Below are 23,454 nucleotides of genomic sequence, written 5' to 3'. Positions count from 1 at the left end.
TGATTAAGTCCACTTACTGAAGATGATCTAGTCCACTTACTGAAGATGATGTCAAGACATGAAGATGATCTAGTCCACTTACTGAAGATGATCTAGTCCACTTACTGACTGATGTAGTGAGATGAACATGATCTAGTCCACTTACTGAAGATGGTGTAGTGACATGAACATGATCTAGTCCACTTATTGAAGATGATCTAGTCCACTTACTGAAGATGATGTCGAGACATGAAGATGATCTAGTCCACTTACTGAAGATGGTGTAGTGACATGAACATGATCTAGTCCACTTACTGAAGATAATCTAGTCCACTTACTGACTGATGTAGAGACATGAACATGATCTAGTCCACTTACTGAAGATGATCTAGTCCACTTACTGAACATGATCTAGTCCACTTACTGAAGATGATTAAGTCCACTTACTGAAGATGATCTAGTCCACTTACTGACTGATGTAGTGACATGAACATGATCTAGTCCACTTACTGACTGATGTAGAGCCATGAACATGATCTAGTCCACTTATTGAAGATGATCTAGTCCACTTACTGAAGATGATGTCGAGACATGAAGATGATCTAGTCCACTTACTGAAGATGATCTAGTCCACTTACTGACTGATGTAGAAACATGAAGATGATCTAGTCCACTTACTGAAGATGATCTAGTCCACTTACTGAACATGATCTAGTCCACTTACTGAAGATGATTAAGTCCACTTACTGAAGATGATCTAGTCCACTTACTGACTGATGTAGTGACATGAACATGATCTAGTCCACTTACTGACTGATGTAGAGCCATGAAGATGATCTAGTCCACTTACTGAAGATGATCTAGTCCACTTACTGACTGATGTAGTGAGATGAACATGATCTAGTCCACTTACTGAAGATGGTGTAGTGACATGAAGATGATCTAGTCCACTTACTGAAGATGATCTAGTCCACTTACTGAAGATGATGTCGAGACATGAAGATGATCTAGTCCACTTACTGAACATGATCTAGTCCACTTACTGAAGATGATCTAGTCCACTTACTGAAGATGATCTAGTCCACTTACTGAAGATGATGTAGTGACATGAACATGATCTAGTCCACTAACTGAAGATGATGTAGTCCACTTAGTGAAGATGATCTAGTCCACTTACTGAAGATAATGTAGTCCACTTAGTGAAGATGATCTAGTCCACTTACTGAAGATGATGTCGAGACATGAAGATGATCTAGTCCACTTACTGAAGATGATCTAGTCCACTTACTGACTGATGTAGTGAGATGAACATGATCTAGTCCACTTACTGAAGATGATTAAGTCTACTTACTGAAGATGATCTAGTCCACTAACTGACTGATGTAGTGACATGAAGATGATCTAGTCTTCTTACTGACGATGATCTAGTCCACTTACTGAAGATGATGTAGTCCACTTACTGAAGATGATCTAGTCCACTTACTGACAGATGTAGGGACATGAACATGATCTAGTCCACTTACTGACAGATGTAGAGACATGAACATGATCTAGTCCACTTACTGAAGATGATCTAGTCCACTTACTGACAGATGTAGGGACATGAACATGATCTAGTCCACTTACTGAAGATGATCTAGTCCACTTACTGAAGATGATGTCGAGACATGAACATGATCTAGTCCACTTACTGAAGATGATCTAGTCCACTTACTGACTGATGTAGTGACATGAACATGATCTAGTCCACTTACTGAAGATGATCTAGTCCACTTACTGACTGATGTAGTGACATGAACATGATCTAGTCCACTGACTGAAGATGATCTAGTCCACTTACTGACTGATGTAGTGAGATGAACATGATCTAGTCCACTTACTGAAGATGGTGTAGTGACATGAACATGATCTAGTCCACTTACTGAAGATGATCTAGTCCACTTACTGAAGATGATGTCGAGACATGAAGATGATCTAGTCCACTTACTGAAGATGATCTAGTCCACTTACTGACTGATGTAGTGAGATGAACATGATCTAGTCCACTTACTGAAGATGGTGTAGTGACATGAACATGATCTAGTCCACTTATTGAAGATGATCTAGTCCACTTACTGAAGATGATGTCGAGACATGAAGATGATCTAGTCCACTTACTGAAGATAATCTAGTCCACTTACTGACTGATGTAGAGACATGAACATGATCTAGTCCACTTACAGACTGATGTAGAAACATGAAGATGATCTAGTCCACTTACTGAAGATGATCTAGTCCACTTACTGAACATGATCTAGTCCACTTACTGAAGATGATTAAGTCCACTTACTGAAGATGATCTAGTCCACTTACTGACTGATGTAGTGACATGAACATGATCTAGTCCACTTACTGGCTGATGTAGAGCCATGAACATGATCTAGTCCACTTACTGAAGATGATCTAGTCCACTTACTGACTGATGTAGTGAGATGAACATGATCTAGTCCACTTACTGAAGATGGTGTAGTGACATGAAGATGATCTAGTCCACTTACTGAAGATGATCTAGTCCACTTACTGAAGATGATGTCGAGACATGAAGATGATCTAGTCCACTTACTGAACATGATCTAGTCCACTTACTGAAGATGATCTAGTCCACTTACTGAAGATGATCTAGTCCACTTACTGAAGATGATGTAGTGACATGAACATGATCTAGTCCACTAACTGAAGATGATGTAGTCCACTTAGTGAAGATGATCTAGTCCACTTACTGAAGATGATGTAGTCCACTTAGTGAAGATGATCTAGTCCACTTACTGAAGATGATGTCGAGACATGAAGATGATCTAGTCCACTTACTGAAGATGATCTAGTCCACTTACTGACTGATGTAGTGACAAGAACATGATCTAGTCCACTTACTGAAGATGATCTAGTCCACTTACTGAAGATGATGTAGTGACATGAACATGATCCAGTCCACTAACTGAAGATGATGTAGTCCACTTAGTGAAGATGATCTAGTCCACTTACTGAAGATGATGTCGAGACATGAAGATGATCTAGTCCACTTACTGAAGATGATCTAGTCCACTTACTGACTGATGTAGTGAGATGAACATGATCTAGTCCACTTACTGAAGATGATCTAGTCCACTTACTGAAGATGATGTAGTGACATGAACATGATCTAGTCCACTAACTGAAGATGATGTAGTCCACTTACTGAAGATGATCTAGTCCACTTACTGAAGATGATGTAGTCCACTTAGTGAAGATGATGTAGTCCACTTACTGAAGATGATCTAGTCCACTTACTGAAGATGATGTAGTGACATGAAGATGATGTAGTCCACTTACTGACTGATGTAGTGAGATGAACATGATCTAGTCCACTTACTGAAGATGATGTAGTCCACTTACTGAAGATGATCTAGTCCACTTACTGAAGATGATGTAGTGACATGAACATGATCTAGTCCACTAACTGAAGATGATGTAGTCTACTTAGTGAAGATGATCTAGTCCACTTACTGACAAGGTTGCTGCCAACATGATGATCTTGTCCAAGTGCAGAGGTAGTTCAGACTTGATCCACCTGCAGGCCACTAGGGGACTATCTCCTGCCACCCTGGTGCAGGTGTAGACCTCCTCAGGACTCATGCCCACCTTCTCCCCCTCCTGAGATGGAGCCCACACAAACAGCATGAAGAACAAGCGCGGAGCAAACGAGTCGGTAAAGAGTAAAGAGGACTTGCACGTATCAGCTGGATGAGTTTTAGCCCCTCCTCCTTCAGCCGCCGCTGCCTACACGAGTCCAGGTCTTCCTGGGCGCTCACTTTGCGCTTGACCGGCAGGGCGGGCACCCGCCTGACCGGGGAGGGAGGGCGGAGCTTGGCCGGCAGAGGGGCGGGCTCCGGGCGCGCCAGGTCACACATCTCACACACGGTGGCGGGGGAGTAGTTGAGGTAGGTGCAGAACTGACACACCCACTGGCAGGACGGCAAGACGCTAACAGTTAGCCTGCTAGCGTCAAGTAATGACTCAGGTGTCATGCTAACATTAGCATGCTAACATTAGCATGCTAATAGTTAAATTGATACAAACTGACGAATCAAAGGATGCGGCGGCCATTTTGGTAGTTTTCACATTCAAAACCAGTACAAGTTGGCAGACCCGTCAGCAATCCTGTTCTGTCTCCCTGCAATGTTTGATCCTGTTCTGTCTCCCTGTAATGTCTGATCCTGTTCTGTCTCCCTGCAATGTTTGATCCTGTTCTGTCTCCCTGCAATGTCTGATCCTGTTCTGTCTCCCTGCAATGTTTGATCCTGTTCTGTCTCCCTGCAATGTTTGATCCTGTTCTGTTTCCCTGTAATGTCTGATCCTGTTCCGTCTCCCTGTAATGTCTGATCCTGTTCTGTCTCCCTGCAATGTTTGATCCTGTTCTGTCTCCCTGCAATGTCTGATCCTGTTCTGTCTCCCTGCAATGTTTGATCCTGTTCTGTCTCCCTGCAATGTTTGATCCTGTTCTGTTTCCCTGTAATGTCTGATCCTGTTCTGTCTCCCTGCAATGTTTGATCCTGTTCTGTTTCCCTGTAATGTCTGATCCTGTTCTGTCTCCCTGTAATGTTTGATCCTGTTCTGTCTCCCTGCAATGTTTGATCCTGTTCTGTTTCCCTGTAATGTCTGATCCTGTTCCGTCTCCCTGTAATGTCTGATCCTGTTCTGTCTCCCTGCAATGTTTGATCCTGTTCTGTCTCCCTGCAATGTCTGATCCTGTTCTGTCTCCCTGCAATGTTTGATCCTGTTCTGTCTCCCTGCAATGTTTGATCCTGTTCTGTTTCCCTGTAATGTCTGATCCTGTTCTGTCTCCCTGTAATGTTTGATCCTGTTCTGTCTCCCTGCAATGTTTGATCCTGTTCTGTTTCCCTGTAATGTCTGATCCTGTTCCGTCTCCCTGTAATGTCTGATCCTGTTCTGTCTCCCTGCAATGTTTGATCCTGTTCTGTCTCCCTGCAATGTCTGATCCTGTTCTGTCTCCCTGCAATGTTTGATCCTGTTCTGTCTCCCTGCAATGTTTTATCCTGTTCTTTCTCACTGTAATATCTGATCCTGTTCTGTCTCCCTGTAATGTCTGATCCTGTTCTTTCTCCCTGTAATGTTTGATCCTGTTCTGTCTCCCTGTAATGTCTGATCCTGTTCTGTCTCCCTGTAATGTTTGATCCTATTCTGTCTCCCTGTAATGTTTTATCCTGTTCTTTCTCACTGTAATATCTGATCCTGTTCTGTCTCCCTGTAATGTTTGATCCTCTTCTGTCTCCCTGTAATGTTTTATCCTGTTCCTTCTCACGGTAATATCTGATCTTGTTCTGTCTCCCTGTAATGTTTTATCCTGTTCTTTCTCACTGTAATATCTGGTCCTGTTCTGTCTCCCTGTAATGTCTGATCCTGTTCTGTCTCCCTGTAATGTTTGATCCTGTTCGGTCTCCCTGTAATGTCTGATCCTGTTCTGTCTCCCTGTAATGTTTGATCCTATTCTGTCTCCCTGTAATGTTTTATCCTGTTCTTTCTCACTGTAATATCTGATCCTGTTCTGTCTCCCTGTAATGTCTGATCCTGTTCTGTCTCCCTGCAATGTTTGATCCTGTTCTGTCTCCCTGTAATGTTTGATCCTGTTCTGTCTCCCTGTTATGTTTGATCCTGTTCTGACTCCCTGTAATGTATGATCCTGATCTGTCTCCCTGCAATGTCTGATCCTGTTCTGTCTCCCTGTAATGTCTGATCCTGTTCTGTCTCCCTGTAATGTTTGATCCTGTTCTGTCTCCCTGTAATGTCTGATCCTGTTCTGTCTCCCTGTAATGTCTGATCCTGTTCTGTCTCCCTGCAATGTTTGATCCTGTTCTGTCTCCCTGTAATGTTTTATCCTGTTCTTTCTCACTGTAATATCTGGTCCTGTTCTGTCTCCCTGTAATGTCTGATCCTGTTCTGTCTCCCTGTAATGTTTGATCCTGTTCGGTCTCCCTGTAATGTCTGATCCTGTTCTGTCTCCCTGTAATGTTTGATCCTATTCTGTCTCCCTGTAATGTTTTATCCTGTTCTTTCTCACTGTAATATCTGATCCTGTTCTGTCTCCCTGTAATGTCTGATCCTGTTCTGTCTCCCTGCAATGTTTGATCCTGTTCTGTCTCCCTGTAATGTTTGATCCTGTTCTGTCTCCCTGTTATGTTTGATCCTGTTCTGACTCCCTGTAATGTATGATCCTGATCTGTCTCCCTGCAATGTCTGATCCTGTTCTGTCTCCCTGTAATGTCTGATCCTGTTCTGTCTCCCTGTAATGTTTGATCCTGTTCTGTCTCCCTGTAATGTCTGATCCTGTTCTGTCTCCCTGTAATGTCTGATCCTGTTCTGTCTCCCTGCAATGTTTGATCCTGTTCTGTTTCCCTGTAATGTCTGATCCTGTTCTGTCTCCCTGTAATGTTTGATCCTGTTCTGTCTCCCTGCAATGTTTGATCCTGTTCTGTTTCCCTGTAATGTCTGATCCTGTTCCGTCTCCCTGTAATGTCTGATCCTGTTCTGTCTCCCTGCAATGTCTGATCCTGTTCTGTCTCCCTGCAATGTTTGATCCTGTTCTGTCTCCCTGCAATGTTTTATCCTGTTCTTTCTCACTGTAATATCTGATCCTGTTCTGTCTCCCTGTAATGTCTGATCCTGTTCTTTCTCCCTGTAATGTTTGATCCTGTTCTGTCTCCCTGTAATGTCTGATCCTGTTCTGTCTCCCTGTAATGTTTGATCCTATTCTGTCTCCCTGTAATGTTTTATCCTGTTCTTGCTCACTGTAATATCTGATCCTGTTCTGTCTCCCTGTAATGTTTGATCCTCTTCTGTCTCCCTGTAATGTTTTATCCTGTTCCTTCTCACGGTAATATCTGATCTTGTTCTGTCTCCCTGTAATGTTTTATCCTGTTCTTTCTCACTGTAATATCTGGTCCTGTTCTGTCTCCCTGTAATGTCTGATCCTGTTCTGTCTCCCTGTAATGTTTGATCCTGTTCGGTCTCCCTGTAATGTCTGATCCTGTTCTGTCTCCCTGTAATGTTTGATCCTATTCTGTCTCCCTGTAATGTTTTATCCTGTTCTTTCTCACTGTAATATCTGATCCTGTTCTGTCTCCCTGTAATGTCTGATCCTGTTCTGTCTCCCTGCAATGTTTGATCCTGTTCTGTCTCCCTGTAATGTTTGATCCTGTTCTGTCTCCCTGTTATGTTTGATCCTGTTCTGACTCCCTGTAATGTATGATCCTGATCTGTCTCCCTGCAATGTCTGATCCTGTTCTGTCTCCCTGTAATGTCTGATCCTGTTCTGTCTCCCTGTAATGTTTGATCCTGTTCTGTCTCCCTGTAATGTCTGATCCTGTTCTGTCTCCCTGTAATGTCTGATCCTGTTCTGTCTCACTGTAATCATTACACTGTAATGTCTGATCCTGTTCTGTCTCACTGTAATGTTTGATCCTGTTCTGTCTCCCTGTAATGTCTGATCCTGTTCTGTCTCCCTGTAATGTTTGATCCTGTTCTGTCTCCCTGTAATGTTTGTCTGATCTAGAATGGGATTGTGCTGAAAATGTTAATTTCCCCTCTGGGATTATTCAAGTATTTCTGATTCTGATTCTGAAAATGTAATTTTTTCCAAACAAACTATAAAATGTAATTTCTGTATAAATTCCGAGTTAATGCTGAAAAGGCAAAGTCAAACTGTAATGCTAACAGTTAGCACGCTCAAATACGAGCAAGCACTATGCTAATATGCTAACAATAGCCCACTTACACATAGCATTAGCAAAATACCCAAATATATGACCTGCAAAATTAACTTAAAAAGTTAGCGTAATAATGCTAGCATGTTAAAATGCTAGCTGTAACATGTGTACCAAAATATATACCATGTACAGCTGGGAAAAAAGTGGTTTAAAAACGATAGCATGCTAACGTTAGCGGACTTTGGCGTATACCTATAACATTTGCGGGGGAAACAAGCTGGGCTACTAACGTTAGCATGCTGACAAGTAACAAAATATTTCATGCTGAGATGTGGAACTGCAAAATTAGCAAAAAAAAAAGTGTATTTATGAAAAAAGACAGTGGATGAAAAAAAAGATGGACAAAATAGACAAAAAAGGTGGCAGGATAAAATGTTTTTTTTATAAATGAAAAAAAGGTAGTGGATGAAAAAAGAGATGGTGGCTAAAATAATAATAAGAAAAATAAATAGATAAAAAGGTGATGGTTGGAAAAAAAGATGGAGGATAAAAACAAATAAAAAATTATGAATAAAAAAAAAGGAGGATGCAATTTTTATATATATATATATATATATATATATATATATATATATATATATATATATATATATATATATATATATATATATAAATTAAAAACGGAGAATGCAAAAAAGAAGGATGAAAAAAATAAATAAATGAAAAAAGCTGGTGAATGGAATAAAGATGGAGGACAAAAACAAATAAAAAATTATAAAATTTAAAAAAAGGATGATGCAATTTAAACACATATATAAATTAAAAACGGAGAATGAAAAAAAGATGGCTGAAAAAATAAATAAATGAAAAAAGATGGTCGATGGAAAAAAGATGGAGGATAAAAACAAATGAAAACTTATGAAGTAAAAAAAGGAGGATGCAATTTTTGTTTTTAATCAATTAAAAACGGAGAACGCAAAAAAGATGGATGAAAAAAATTAATAAATGAAAAAAGATGGTCGATGGAAAAAAGATGGAGGATAAAAACTATTTTGTAAATAAAAAATGGTTGATGATAAAACTATGGAGGACAAAAACAAATAAAAAATTAGGAATTAAAAAAAAGGAGGATGCAATTTTTTTTAATATAAATTAAAAACGAAGAATGGAAAAAAAGATGGATGAAGAAAATAAATAAATGAAAAAAGATGGAGGATAAAAACTATTTTGTAAATAAAAAATGCTTGATGATAAAACGATGGAGGAAAAAAACAATTAAAAAATTAGGAATTAAAAAAAAGGAGGATGCAATTTTTGTTTTTAATCAATTAAAAACGGAAAATGCAAAAAAGATGGATGAAAAAAATTAATAAATGAAAAAAGATGGTGGATGGAAAAAAGATGGAGGATAAAAACATTTTTATAAATAAAAACAAATGGTGGGTGGAAAAGAAATGGTGAATGAAAAAATGAAGAAAAAAATGGATAGAAAAAAGATGGAGGATAGAAACTATTTTGTAAATAAAAAAATGGTTGATGAAAAAAAGATGGTAGGTGAAAAGCTATCATGCTAATATATGCTAATATGAATGCTAACAAGCTGTTGAAAAATGAGTTAGCACTTTGACACTTCTGCTGTAATTGATATTAAACATCTACATGACATCAATACACGCCTGGTGACATCATCTTCAAACTGGACTCACGCACCAGGAACACTATAAGAAATCAATAACTGCTATAAGAAATCAATAACTGCTATAAGAAATCAATAACTGCTATAAGAAATCAATAACTGCTATAGGAAATCAATAAGTGTCAAATCAATGGGTAAGTGGTATAATAAGTGGTAGTAAGAGGTGTGAGAGAGTACATAAGTGGTAGTAAGAGGTGTGAGAGAGTACAGAAGTGGTAGTAAGAGGTGTGAGAGAGTACAGAAGTGGTAGTAAGAGGTGTGAGAGAGTACAGAAGTGGTAGTAAGAGGTGTGAGAGAGTACAGAAGTGGTAGTAAGAGGTGTGAGAGAGTACATAAGTGGTAGTAAGAGGTGTGAGAGAGTACATAAGTGGTAGTAAGAGGTGTGAGAGAGTACAGAAGTGGTAGTAAGAGGTGTGAGAGAGTACATAAGTGGTAGTAAGAGGTGTGAGAGAGTACATAAGTGGTAGTAAGAGGTGTGAGAGAGTACATAAGTGGTAGTAAGAGGTGTGAGAGAGTACAGAAGTGGTAGTAAGAGGTGTGAGAGAGTACAGAAGTGGTAGTAAGAGGTGTGAGAGAGTACAGAAGTGGTAGTAAGAGGTGTGAGAGAGTACAGAAGTGGTAGTAAGAGGTGTGAGAGAGTACAGAAGTGGTAGTAAGAGGTGTGAGAGAGTACAGAAGTGGTAGTAAGAGGTGTGAGAGAGTACAGAAGTGGTAGTAAGAGGTGTGAGAGAGTACATAAGTGGTAGTAAGAGGTGTGAGAGAGTACAGAAGTGGTAGTAAGAGGTGTGAGAGAGTACATAAGTGGTAGTAAGAGGTGTGAGAGAGTACAGAAGTGGTAGTAAGAGGTGTGAGAGAGTACATAAGTGGTAGTAAGAGGTGTGAGAGAGTACATAAGTGGTAGTAAGAGGTGTGAGAGAGTACATAAGTGGTAGTAAGAGGTGTGAGAGAGTACATAAGTGGTAGTAAGAGGTGTGAGAGAGTACATAAGTGGTAGTAAGAGGTGTGAGAGAGTACAGAAGTGGTAGTAAGAGGTGTGAGAGAGTACATAAGTGGTAGTAAGAGGTGTGAGAGAGTACATAAGTGGTAGTAAGAGGTGTGAGAGAGTACATAAGTGGTAGTAAGAGGTGTGAGAGAGTACAGAAGTGGTAGTAAGAGGTGTGAGAGAGTACAGAAGTGGTAGTAAGAGGTGTGAGAGAGTACAGAAGTGGTAGTAAGAGGTGTGAGAGAGTACATAAGTGGTAGTAAGAGGTGTGAGAGAGTACAGAAGTGGTAGTAAGAGGTGTGAGAGAGTACAGAAGTGGTAGTAAGAGGTGTGAGAGAGTACATAAGTGGTAGTAAGAGGTGTGAGAGAGTGAATAAGTGGTAGTAAGAGGTGTGAGAGAGTGAATAAGTGGTAGTAAGAGGTGTGAGAGAGTACATAAGTGGTAGTAAGAGGTGTGAGAGAGTGAATAAGTGGTAGTAAGAGGTGTGAGAGAGTACATAAGTGGTAGTAAGAGGTGTGAGAGAGTGAATAAGTGGTAGTAAGAGGTGTGAGAGAGTGAATAAGTGGTAGTAAGAGGTGTGAGAGAGTGAATAAGTGGTAGTAAGAGGTGTGAGAGAGTGAATAAGTGGTAGTAAGAGGTGAGTACCTGGCTGTCAGGATCTCCAGGCATGCCCAGCACAGGTGCAGGTGGTCTGGGTGGTGTGACAGGAGGGTGTGATGGAGTCAGTGGAGGTCTGGTCGCTAGACGTGGTCGGTCACACACCTCACACAACACACTGACACCTGCATTGATGACTGTGCAGCTCCTACACTGCCACTCTGGAACAACACACACATCTTCTAACTACACACTCATGTTGTATCTACACACTCATGTTGCATCTACACACTCATGTTGCATCTACACACTCATGTTGTATCTAAACACTCTTCTCAGTCATGTTGCAACAACACACTCCTTGTCAGCCATGTAGTAAGTGCAATAACCATATATAGTAACTAGTAAAGAATAACTAGTAAACATAATCAGTAAGCCGTTTATGTATTTAGTAACCAGTAAGCAGTAATACTAACTAGTAAGTAGTTACTTGTAGGTACAAGTATCCAGTAACTAGTAGGCAGCATCCAGTAATAGTATCTTGTAACCAGTAAGTAGTAACTAGTGAGTAGTTACTAGTAACCAGTAAGTAGTAACTGGTGTGTGGTAACTAGTACGTTTTCATTTTGACCTAGTAAATAGTCATTAGTAAGTAATAGCTAGTGACTAATAACTAGTAAACTGTAACTAGCAACTAATAACTAGTATTTTGTTAGTAATAGGTAGTCATTAATAACTAGTATGTAGTAACTAGTAAGAACAACTAGTGAGCAATAGGTAGTAATTAGTATGTAGTAACTAACAGTTACTAAATAGTTTCTAGCAAGCATGAACTAGTAAGTAGTGACTGGTATCTATTATTAGTGGGGATAACCAGTAATTAGTCAGTAATAACTAGTAATTACTTAGTAATAGGTAGTAATTACTAACTAGTATGTAGTAAGAACAACTAGTGAGCAATAACTAGTAATTAGTGGGGATAACCAGTGATTAGTCGGTAATAACTAGTAATTACTTAGTACTATGTAGTAAGAACTAGTGAGCAATATGTAGTAACTAACAATTACTACATAGTAACTAGCAAGCATTGACTAGTAAGTACTGACTGGTATCTAGTTATTAGTGGGAATAACCAGTAATTAGTCAGTAATAATTAGTAATAACTTAGTAATAGGTATTAATTAGTAACTGGTAAGTAGTAAGAACAACTAGTGAGCAATAACTAGTAATTAGTGGGGATAACCAGTTATTAATCAGTAATTACTTAGTACTATGTAGTAATGAGTAACTAGTATGTAGTAAGAACTAGTGAACAATGTGTAGTAACTAACAATTACTAAATAGTAACTAGCATGCATTGACTAGTAAGTACTGACTGGTATCTAGTTATTAGTGGGAATAACCAGTAATTAGTCAGTAATAATTAGTAATGACTTAGTAATAGGTATTAATTAGTAACTAGTAAGAACAACTAGTGAGCAATAGGCAGTAATTAGTATGTAGTAACTAACAATGACTAAATAGTAACTAGTAAGTAGTGACTGGTATCTAGTTATTAGTGGAGATAACCGTAATTAGTCAGTAATAACTAGTAATTAGTCAGTAATAACTAGTAATTACTTAGTACTATGTAGTAATTAGTAACTAGTAAGTAGTAAGAACTAGTGAGCAATGTGTAGTAACTAGCAATTACTAAATAGTAACTAGCAAGCATTGACTAGTAAGTACTGACTGGTATCTAGTTATTAGTGGGAATAACCAGTAATTAGTCAGTAATAATTAGTAATGACTTAGTAATAGGTATTAATTAGTAACTAGTAAGTAGTAAGAACAACTAGTGAGCAATAGGCAGTAATTAGTATGTGGTAACTAACAATGACTAAATAGTAACTAGTAAGTAGTGACTGGTATCTAGTTATTAGTGGAGATAACCGTCATTAGTCAGTAATAACTAGTAATTAGTCAGTAACAAATATGAGTAGTAGTAAGTAGTTACTAATAACCAGTAGGAGTAACTAGCAAGAAACAACTAGTAATGGTAACATGAGCATGTTTGGGATGCTGTGAGGTAAAGGTACTCTTCAGCCAATTAGAAGACAGAAGATGAGTGTTGTTGCAGCTGGAACTAATTGAGGCATCTGTTGCAAATGTTTTGGAATGGGAGGGAAAGGAGTACTTTGCCCTCGGAAGGAGTCTCACGCCCACACAGGAAGTAATGTTGTCTGAGGCAGGAGTGTTTGCGGGGAAGCAGGGAGAGGCAGAACAGACCTGCGACGGTAGCAGGCTGGGAGTGTTCCGCTGCACAGCTCAGGGCTTGGTAGCGGGGAGCCTCGCAGTCCTCACAGAGCACATCCTGGGACCAGTTGACCTTTGTGCACTGAAGGCAATGCCAGGTGGGAGAACTGCAAAGTGAAAGTGAAAGTGTCAAAATGGAAGCCAGATTGAGTCAGTATAAGCCTGGTCCATAAAACCACGAGGACTAAGTACTTCTTATTGCAGAGTACAGACTACATTACATAAAGTTAGCATACTTCTAAGATGGCGCCTAGTTTAAAAAGTCATGATATTGAGGTTAAAATAAACATAATGAGCTAAAATGCTAATATGAATGTTAACATGCTAACCTTAGCTTGATGACAGAAAAAGTTAGCATACTTCTAAGATGGCGCCTACTTTAAAAAGCCATGATAGAGGTTAAAATAAACATAATGTACGCTATGTTTCCACTGTGAGGGGGTACCTAATCAACTGTCTCACGTGTCCCTAATCAATGGTCCTATAGTGAGGAAAAAAGGGGGGTACCTAATCAACTGTCTCACGTGTCCCTAATCAATGGTCCTATAGTGAGGAAAAAAAGGGGGGTACCTAATCAACTGTCTCACGTGTCCCTAATCAATGGTCCTATAGTGAGGAAAAAAAGGGGGTCCCTAATCAACTGTCTCACGTGTCCCTAATCAATGGTCCTATAGTGAGGAAAAAAGGGGGGTACCTAATCAACTGTCTCACGTGTCCCTAATCAATGGTCCTATAGTGAGGAAAAAAGGGGGTACCTAATCAACTGTCTCACGTGTCCCTAATCAATGGTCCTATAGTGAGGAAAAAAGGGGGGTACCTAATCAACTGTCTCACGTGTCCCTAATCAATGGTCCTATAGTGAGGAAAAAAGGGGGTCCCTAATCAACTGTCTCACGTGTCCCTAATCAATGGTCCTATAGTGAGGGAAAAAGGGGGGTACCTAATCAACTGTCTCACGTGACCCTAATCAATGGTCCTATAGTGAAGAAAAAACGGGGGGGTACCTAATCAACTGTCTCACGTGTCCCTAATCAATGGTCCTATAGTGAGGAAAAAAGGGGGGTACCTAATCAACTGTCTCACGTGTCCCTAATCAATGGTCCTATAGTGAGGAAAAAAGGGGGGTACCTAATCAACTGTCTCACGTGTCCCTAATCAATGGTCCTATAGTGAGGAAAAAAGGGGGGTACCTAATCAACTGTCTCACGTGTCCCTAATCAATGGTCCTATAGTGAGGAAAAAAGGGGGGTACCTAATCAACTGTCTCACGTGTCCCTAATCAATGGTCCTATAGTGAGGAAAAAAGGGGGGTACCTAATCAACTGTCTCACGTGTCCCTAATCAATGGTCCTATAGTGAGGGAAAAAGGGGGGTACCTAATCAACTGTCTCAAGTGTCCCTAATCAATGGTCCTATAGTGAGGAAAAAAGGGGGGTACCTAATCAATTGTCTCACGTGTCCCTAATCAATGGTCCTATAGTGAGGAAAAAAGGGGGGTACCTAATCAACTGTCTCACGTGTCCCTAATCAATGGTCCTATAGTGAGGAAAAAAGGGGGGTACCTAATCAACTGTCTCACGTGTCCCTAATCAATGGTCCTATAGTGAGGGGGGAAAAAGGGGTCCCTAATCAACTGTCTCACGTGTCCCTAATCAATGGTCCTATAGTGAGGAAAAAAGGGGGGGTCCCTAATCAACTGTCTTACGTGTCCCTAATCAATGGTCCTATAGTGACGAAAAAAAGGGGGTCCCTAATCAACTGTCTCACGTGTCCCTAATCAATGGTCCTATAGTGAGGAAAAAGGGGGTACCTAATCAACTGTCTCACGTGTCCCTAATCAATGGTCCTATAGTGAGGAAAAAAGGGGGGTACCTAATCAACTGTCTCACGTGTCCCTAATCAATGGTCCTATAGTGAGGAAAAAAGGGGGGTCCCTAATCAATTGTCTCACATGTCCCTAATCAATGGTCCTATAGTGAGAAAAAAGTAAGTACCTAATCAACTGTCTCACGTGTCCCTAATCAATGGTCCTATAGTGAGGGAAAAAAAGGGTGGTACCTAATCAACTGTCTCACGTGTCCCTAATCAATGGTCCTATAGTGAGGAAAAAGTAAGTACCTAATCAACTGTCTCACGTGTCCCTAATCAATGGTCCTATAGTGAGGAAAAAAGGGGGGTACCTAATCAACTGTCTTACGTGTCCCTAATCAATGGTCCTATAGTGAGGAAAAAAGGGGGGTACCTAATCAACTGTCTTACGTGTCCCTAATCAATGGTCCTATAGTGAGGAAAAAAGGGGGGTCCCTAATCAATTGTCTCACATGTCCCTAATCAATGGTCCTATAGTGAGAAAAAAGTAAGTACCTAATCAACTGTCTCACGTGTCCCTAATCAATGGTCCTATAGTGAGGAAAAAAGGGGGGTACCTAATCAACTGTCTTACGTGTCCCTAATCAATGGTCCTATAGTGAGGAAAAAAGGGGGGTACCTAATCAACTGTCTCACGTGTCCCTAATCAATGGTCCTATAGTGAGGAAAAAACGGGGGGGTACCTAATCAAATGTCTCACGTGTCCCTAATCAATGGTCCTATAGTGAGGAAAAAAGGGGGGTACCTAATCAAATGTCTCACGTGTCCCTAATCAATGGTCCTATAGTGAGGAAAAAGGCAGACATGTTTGAAGTTGTATTACCTTTTAGTGAGGATGATGATGATGAAGATGATACCTTTTAGTGTGTCCACTGGGGCCACGCGGTGGTGGTGATGATGATGATGATGAAGAGGAGGTGAGGGTGGTGCGGTGGTGTTTGTCTCTGTGAGGGTGGTCGTGGTAGAGGCGGTCACACTCTCCACACAGACCCTGCAGGCAGCTCAGACAATGCACGCTCACACGGAATATTCCACACATGGTGCAGTTCTCTGGAAGATACAGGACATGACAGCATTTGGGCTGCTTGTATCGCACATGATATCACACACAAGTAAACACACACTGCAGGACTGCTTGTATCGCACATGATATCACACACAAGTAAACACTGCAGGACTGCTTGTATCGCAAATGATATCACACACAAGTAAACACTGCAGGACTGCTTGTATCGCACATGATATCACACACAAGTAAACACTACAGGACTGCTTGTATCACACGTGATATCAAACACAAGTAAACACACTATAGGACTGCTTGTATCACACATGATATCACACACAAGTAAATACTACAGGACTGCTTGTATCACACATGATATCGCACACAAGTAAACACTGCAGGACTGCTTGTATCACACACAAGTAAATACTACAGGACTGCTTGTATCACACACAAGTAAATAATACAGGACTACTTGTATCACACATGATATCGCACACAAGTAAACACTGCAGGACTGCTTGTATCACACACAAGTAAACACACACTGCAGGACTGCTTGTATCGCACATGATATCACACACAAGTAAACACTGCAGGACTGCTTGTATCGCAAATGATATCACACACAAGTAAACACTGCAGGACTGCTTGTATCGCAAATGATATCACACACAAGTAAACACTGCAGGACTGCTTGTATCGCACATGATATCACACACAAGTAAACACTACAGGACTGCTTGTATCACACGTGATATCAAACACAAGTAAACACACTATAGGACTGCTTGTATCACACATGATATCACACACAAGTAAATACTACAGGACTGCTTGTATCACACATGATATCGCACACAAGTAAACACTGCAGGACTGCTTGTATCACACACAAGTAAATACTACAGGACTGCTTGTATCACACACAAGTAAATAATACAGGACTACTTGTATCACACATGATATCGCACACAAGTAAACACTGCAGGACTGCTTGTATCACACACAAGTAAATAATACAGGACTACTTGTATCACACATGATATCGCACACAAGTAAACACTGCAGGACTGCTTGTATCGCACATGATATCACACACAAGTAAAAACACACTACAGGACTGCTTGTATCACACATGATATCGCACACAAGTAAACACTCTGCAGGGCTGCTTGTATCACACACACAAGTAAACACTGCAGGACTGATTGTATCACACACGATATCACACACAAGTAAACACTGCAGGACTGCTTGTATCACACATGATATCACACACAAGTAAACACTACAGGACTGCTTGTATCACACATGATATCACACACAAGTAAACACTTCAGGACTGCTTGTATCACACATGATATCCAACACACTGCAGGACTGCTTGTATCACACATGATATCACACACAAGTAAACACACTATAGGACTGCTTGTATCACACATGATATCACACACAAGTAAACACTGCAGGACTGCTTGTATCGCACATGATATCACACACAAGTAAAAAGACAGTGCAGGACTGCTTGTATCGCACATGATATCACACACAAGTAAACACACTATAGGACTGCTTGTATCACACATGATATCACACACAAGTAAATAATACAGGACTACTTGTATCACACATGATACCACACACAAGTAAACACACTATAGGACTGCTTGTATCACACATGATATCACACACAAGTAAAAAGACAGTGCAGGATTGCTTGTATCGCACATTATATTACACACACAAGTAAAAAGACAGTGCAGGATTGCTTGTATCGCACATTATATTACACACACAAGTAAAAAGACAGTGCAGGGCTGCTTGTATCGCACATGATATCACACACAAGTAAAAAGACAGTGCAGGATTGCTTGTATCGCGCATGATATCAAACACAAGTAAACACTATAGGACTGCTTGTATCGCACATGATATCACACACACAAGTAAAAAGACAGTGCAGGGCTGCTTGTATCGCACATGATATCACACACACAAGTAAAAAGACAGTGCAGGACTGCTTGTATCGCACATGATATCACACCTGGGTGTGTGTGGGAGGGAGAGGTGGGTGTGAGACTGAAGGAGCTAACACGCTGCAGAGGGAAGACCAGTGACTTGCTCTGAGGTTGGAGAGATGAGGTGCCTACCACAGCGTCCGTGTTCAGACCCACTTCCTGCACACACACATTACTTATGTCATGCTAGCATGCTAATGTTAGCTTCTTATAGTGACAACAGTTAGCATACTTGCAAGATGTCAGCAAGTCTCAAAATACTCCAATTCTACATTGAAATGATCCAAATGAGCTAAAATGCTAGCATGCTAACATTAGCATGCTAATGTTAGCTTCTTATAGTGACAACAGTTGGCATACTTGCAAGATGTCGGCAAGTCTCAAAATACTCCAATTCTACATTGAAATGATCCAAATGAGCTAAAATGCTAGCATGCTAACATCAGCATGCTAATGTTAGCTTCTTATAGTGAGAACAGTTTGCATACTTGCAAGATGTCGGCAAGTCTCAAAATACTCCAATTCTACATTGAAATGATCCAAATGAGCTAAAATGCTAGCATGCTAATATCAGCATGCTAATGTTAGCTTCTTATAGTGAGAACAGTTAGCATACTTGCAAGATGTCGGCAAGTCTCAAAATACTCCAATTCTACATTGAAATCATCCAAATGAGCTAAAATGCTAGCATGCTAACATTAGCATGCTAATGTTAGCTTCTTATAGTGAGAACAGTTAGCATACTTGCAAGATGTCGGCAAGTCTCGAAATACTCCAATTCTACATTGAAATGATCCAAATGAGCTAAAATGCTAGCATGCTAACATTAGCATGCTAATGTTAGCTTCTTATAGTGAGAACAGTTAGCATACTTGCAAGATGTCGGCAAGTCTCAAAATACTCCAATTCTACATTGAAATCATCCAAATGAGCTAAAATGCTAGCATGCTAACATTAGCATGCTAATGTTAGCTTCTTATAGTGAGAACAGTTAGCATACTTGCAAGATGTCGGCAAGTCTCAAAATACTCCAATTCTACATTGAAATCATCCAAATGAGCTAAAATGCTAGCATGCTAACATTAGCATGCTAATGTTAGCTTCTTATAGTGAGAACAGTTAGCATACTTGCAAGATGTCGGCAAGTCTCAAAATACTCCAATTCTACATTGAAATCATCCAAATGAGCTAAAATGCTAGCATGCTAACATTAGCATGCTAATGTTAGCTTCTTATAGTGAGAACAGTTAGCATACTTGCAAGATGTCGGCAAGTCTCAAAATACTCCAATTCTACATTGAAATCATCCAAATGAGCTAAAATGCTAGCATGCTAATGTTAGCTTCTTATAGTGACAACAGTTAGCATACTTGCAAGATGTCGGCAAGTCTCGAAATACTCCAATTCTACATTGAAATGATCCAAATGAGCTAAAATGCTAGCATGCTAACATTAGCATGCTAATGTTAGCTTCTTATAGTGAGAACAGTTGGCATACTTGCAAGATGTCGGCAAGTCTCGAAATACTCCAATTCTACATTGAAATGATCCAAATGAGCTAAAATGCTAGCATGCTAACATTAGCATGCTAATGTTAGCTTCTTATAGTGAGAACAGTTGGCATACTTGCAAGATGTCGGCAAGTCTCAAAATACTCCAATTCTACATTGAAATGACCCAAATGAGCTAAAATGCTAGCATGCTAACATTAGCATGCTAATGTTAGCTTCTTATAGTGAGAACAGTTGGCATACTTGCAAGATGTCGGCAAGTCTCAAAATACTCCAATTCTACATTGAAATGATCCAAATGAGCTAAAATGCTAGCATGCTAACATTAGCATGCTAATGTTAGCTTCTTATAGTGAGAACAGTTAGCATACTTGCAAGATGTCGGCAAGTCTCAAAATACTCCAATTCTACATTGAAATGATCCAAATGAGCTAAAATGCTAGCATGCTAACATTAGCATGCTAGCATTTTAGCTTCTTATAGTGAGAACAGTTAGCATACTTGCAAGATGTCTCAAAATACTCCAATTCCACATTGAAATGATCCAAATGAGCGTTGAAGATGTCATCAGTGTTTGAACCTGACACAAACTGCTGCACCTCCAGCAGTCACCAGTCTGTAAAGCTGCTCAAGTTTGCGCATGACACCACCCTCATCGGGCTCATCTCGGATGGCGATGAGTCCGCCTACAGGAGAGAGGTGGACCGGCTGGCGTCCTGGTGCAGCCTCAACAACCTGGAGCTGAACGCCCAGAAAACAGTAGAGATGATCATGGACTTCAGGAAAGTCACCATCCCCCCTCACCCTGATTGACTCTCCCACCCCCGTCTCCATTGTGGACTCCTTCCGTTTCTTGGGCACCACTATCACCCAAGAGGATGTACTTCCTGCGGCAGCTGAGGAAACTTAATGTGCCGACCGAGATGCTGGTGCAGTTTTACTCAGCCATCATCGAGTCCATCCTCACCTCCTCCATCACCGTGTGGTTCCCCGGCGCCACAGTCCAGGATAAGCATGGACTGCAGCGCATGACACCACCCTCATCGGGCTCATCTCGGATGGCGATGAGTCCGCCTACAGGAGAGAAGTGGACCGGCTGGCATCCTGGTGCAGCCACAACAACCTGGAGCTGAACGCCCAGAAAACAGTGGAGATGATCATGGACTTCAGGAAAGTCACAATCCCCCCTCACCCTGATTGACTCTCCCACCCCCGTCTCCATTGTGGACTCCTTCCGTTTCTTGGGCACCACTATCACCCAAGAGGATGTACTTCCTGCGGCAGCTGAGGAAACTTAATGTGCCGACCGAGATGCTGGTGCAGTTTTACTCAGCCATCATCGAGTCCATCCTCACCTCCTCCATCACCGTGTGGTTCCCCGGCGCCACAGTCCAGGATAAGCATGGACTGCAGCGCATGACACCACCCTCATCGGGCTCATCTCGGATGGCGATGAGTCCGCCTACAGGAGAGAAGTGGACCGGCTGGCGTCCTGGTGCAGCCACAACAACCTGGAGCTGAACGCCCAGAAAACAGTGGAGATGATCATGGACTTCAGGAAAGTCACAGCCCCACCATCCCCCCTCAGCCTGATTGACTCTCCCACCCTGTGTCCATTGTGGACTCCTTCCGTTTCTTGGGCACCACCATCACCCAAGAGGATGTACTTCCTGCGGCAGCTGAGGAAACTTAAGGTGCCGACCGAGATGCTGGTGCAGTTTTACTCAGCCATCATCGAGTCCATCCTCACCTCCTCCATCAACGTGTGGTTCCCCGGCGCCACAGTCCAGGATAAGCATGGACTGCAGCGCATGACACCACCCTCATCGGGCTCATCTCGGATGGCGATGAGTCCGCCTACAGGAGAGAAGTGGACCGGCTGGCATCCTGGTGCAGCCACAACAACCTGGAGCTGAACGCCCAGAAAACAGTGGAGATGATCATGGACTTCAGGAAAGTCACCATCCCCCCTCACCCTGATTGACTCTCCCACCCCCGTCTCCATTGTGGACTCCTTCCGTTTCTTGGGCACCACCATCACCCAAGAGGATGTACTTCCTGCGGCAGCTGAGGAAACTTAAGGTGCCGACCGAGATGCTGGTGCAGTTTTACTCAGCCATCATCGAGTCCATCCTCACCTCCTCCATCAATGTGTGGTTCCCCGGCGCCACAGTCCAGGATAAGCATGGACTGCAGCGCATGACACCACCCTCATCGGGCTCATCTCGGATGGCGATGAGTCCGCCTACAGGAGAGAAGTGGACCGGCTGGCGTCCTGGTGCAGCCTCAACAACCTGGAGCTGAACGCCCAGAAAACAGTGGAGATGATCATGGACTTCAGGAAAGTCACCATCCCCCCTCACCCTGATTGACTCTCCCACCCCCGTCTCCATTGTGGACTCCTTCCGTTTCTTGGGCACCACTATCACCCAAGAGGATGTACTTCCTGCGGCAGCTGAGGAAACTTAAGGTGCCGACCGAGATGCTGGTGCAGTTTTACTCAGCCATCATCGAGTCCATCCTCACCTCCTCCATCAATGTGTGGTTCCCCGGCGCCACAGTCCAGGATAAGCATGGACTGCAGCGCATGACACCACCCTCATCGGGCTCATTTTGGATGGCGATGAGTCTGCCTACAGGAGAGAGGTGGACCGGCTGGCGTCCTGGTGCAGCCTCAACAACCTGGAGCTGAACGCCCAGAAAACAGTGGAGATAATCATGGACTTCAGGAAAGTCACAGCCCCACCATCCCCCCTCACCCTGATTGACTCTCCCACCCCCGTCTCCATTGTGGACTCCTTCCGTTTCTTGGGCACCACCATCACCCAAGAGGATGTACTTCCTGCGGCAGCTGAGGAAACTTAAGGTGCCGACCGAGATGCTGGTGCAGTTTTACTCAGCCATCATCGAGTCCATCCTCACCTCCTCCATCAACGTGTGGTTCCCCGGCGCCATAGTCCAGGATAAGCATGGACTGCAGCGCATGACACCACCCTCATCGGGCTCATCTCGGATGGCGATGACCGCCTACAGGAGAGAAGTGGACCGGCTGGTATCCTGGTGCAGCCTCAACAACCTGGAGCTGAACGCCCAGAAAACAGTGGAGATGATCATGGACTTCAGGAAAGTCACCATCCCCCCTCACCCTGATTGACTCTCCCACCCCCGTCTCCATTGTGGACTCCTTCCGTTTCTTGGGCACCACCATCACCCAAGAGGATGTACTTCCTGCGGCAGCTGAGGAAACTTAATGTGCCGACCGAGATGCTGGTGCAGTTTTACTCAGCCATCATCGAGTCCATCCTCACCTCCTCCATCACCGTGTGGTTCCCCGGCGCCATAGTCCAGGATAAGCATGGACTGCAGCGCATGACACCACCCTCATCGGGCTCATCTCGGATGGCGATGAGTCCGCCTACAGGAGAGAAGTGGACCGGCTGGCATCCTGGTGCAGCCTCAACAACCTGGAGCTGAACGCCCAGAAAACAGTGGAGATGATCATGGACTTCAGGAAAGTCACCATCCCCCCTCACCCTGATTGACTCTCCCACCCCCGTCTCCATTGTGGACTCCTTCCGTTTCTTGGGCACCACCATCACCCAAGAGGATGTACTTCCTGCGGCAGCTGAGGAAACTTAAGGTGCCGACCGAGATGCTGGTGCAGTTTTACTCAGCCATCATGGGAGTCCATCCTCACCTCCTCCGTCACCGTGTGGTTCCCCGGCGCCACAGTCCAGGACTGCAGCGCATGGTAC

General features: G+C 42.3%; 1 protein-coding gene across 3 annotated transcripts in view; it reads right to left on the bottom strand.

Annotated features, from left to right (window-relative positions):
* Nucleotides 1-23,454, bottom strand: part of rnf31 (ring finger protein 31) — a 66,006-nt gene that overhangs the window by 21,676 nt on the left and 20,876 nt on the right. For all 3 annotated transcript variants that reach the window (XM_061928619.2, XM_061928618.2, XM_061928620.2), the window contains exons 6-11: nucleotides 18,215-18,347; nucleotides 16,016-16,208; nucleotides 13,263-13,396; nucleotides 11,043-11,215; nucleotides 3,726-3,959; nucleotides 3,502-3,648 (exon numbers count right to left, since the gene is read on the bottom strand). In XM_061928619.2, coding sequence (XP_061784603.2) covers nucleotides 3,502-3,648; nucleotides 3,726-3,959; nucleotides 11,043-11,215; nucleotides 13,263-13,396; nucleotides 16,016-16,208; nucleotides 18,215-18,347 — 1,014 coding nt within the window. The remainder of the gene's footprint in view (nucleotides 1-3,501; nucleotides 3,649-3,725; nucleotides 3,960-11,042; nucleotides 11,216-13,262; nucleotides 13,397-16,015; nucleotides 16,209-18,214; nucleotides 18,348-23,454) is intronic.

Source organism: Nerophis lumbriciformis, linkage group LG33 (assembly GCF_033978685.3).
Source record: "Nerophis lumbriciformis linkage group LG33, RoL_Nlum_v2.1, whole genome shotgun sequence".
Lineage (NCBI taxonomy): Eukaryota > Metazoa > Chordata > Actinopteri > Syngnathiformes > Syngnathidae > Nerophis > Nerophis lumbriciformis.
The sequence above is the reverse complement of the archived record's forward strand: the minus strand, read 5'-3'. Positions and strand labels throughout refer to the sequence as shown.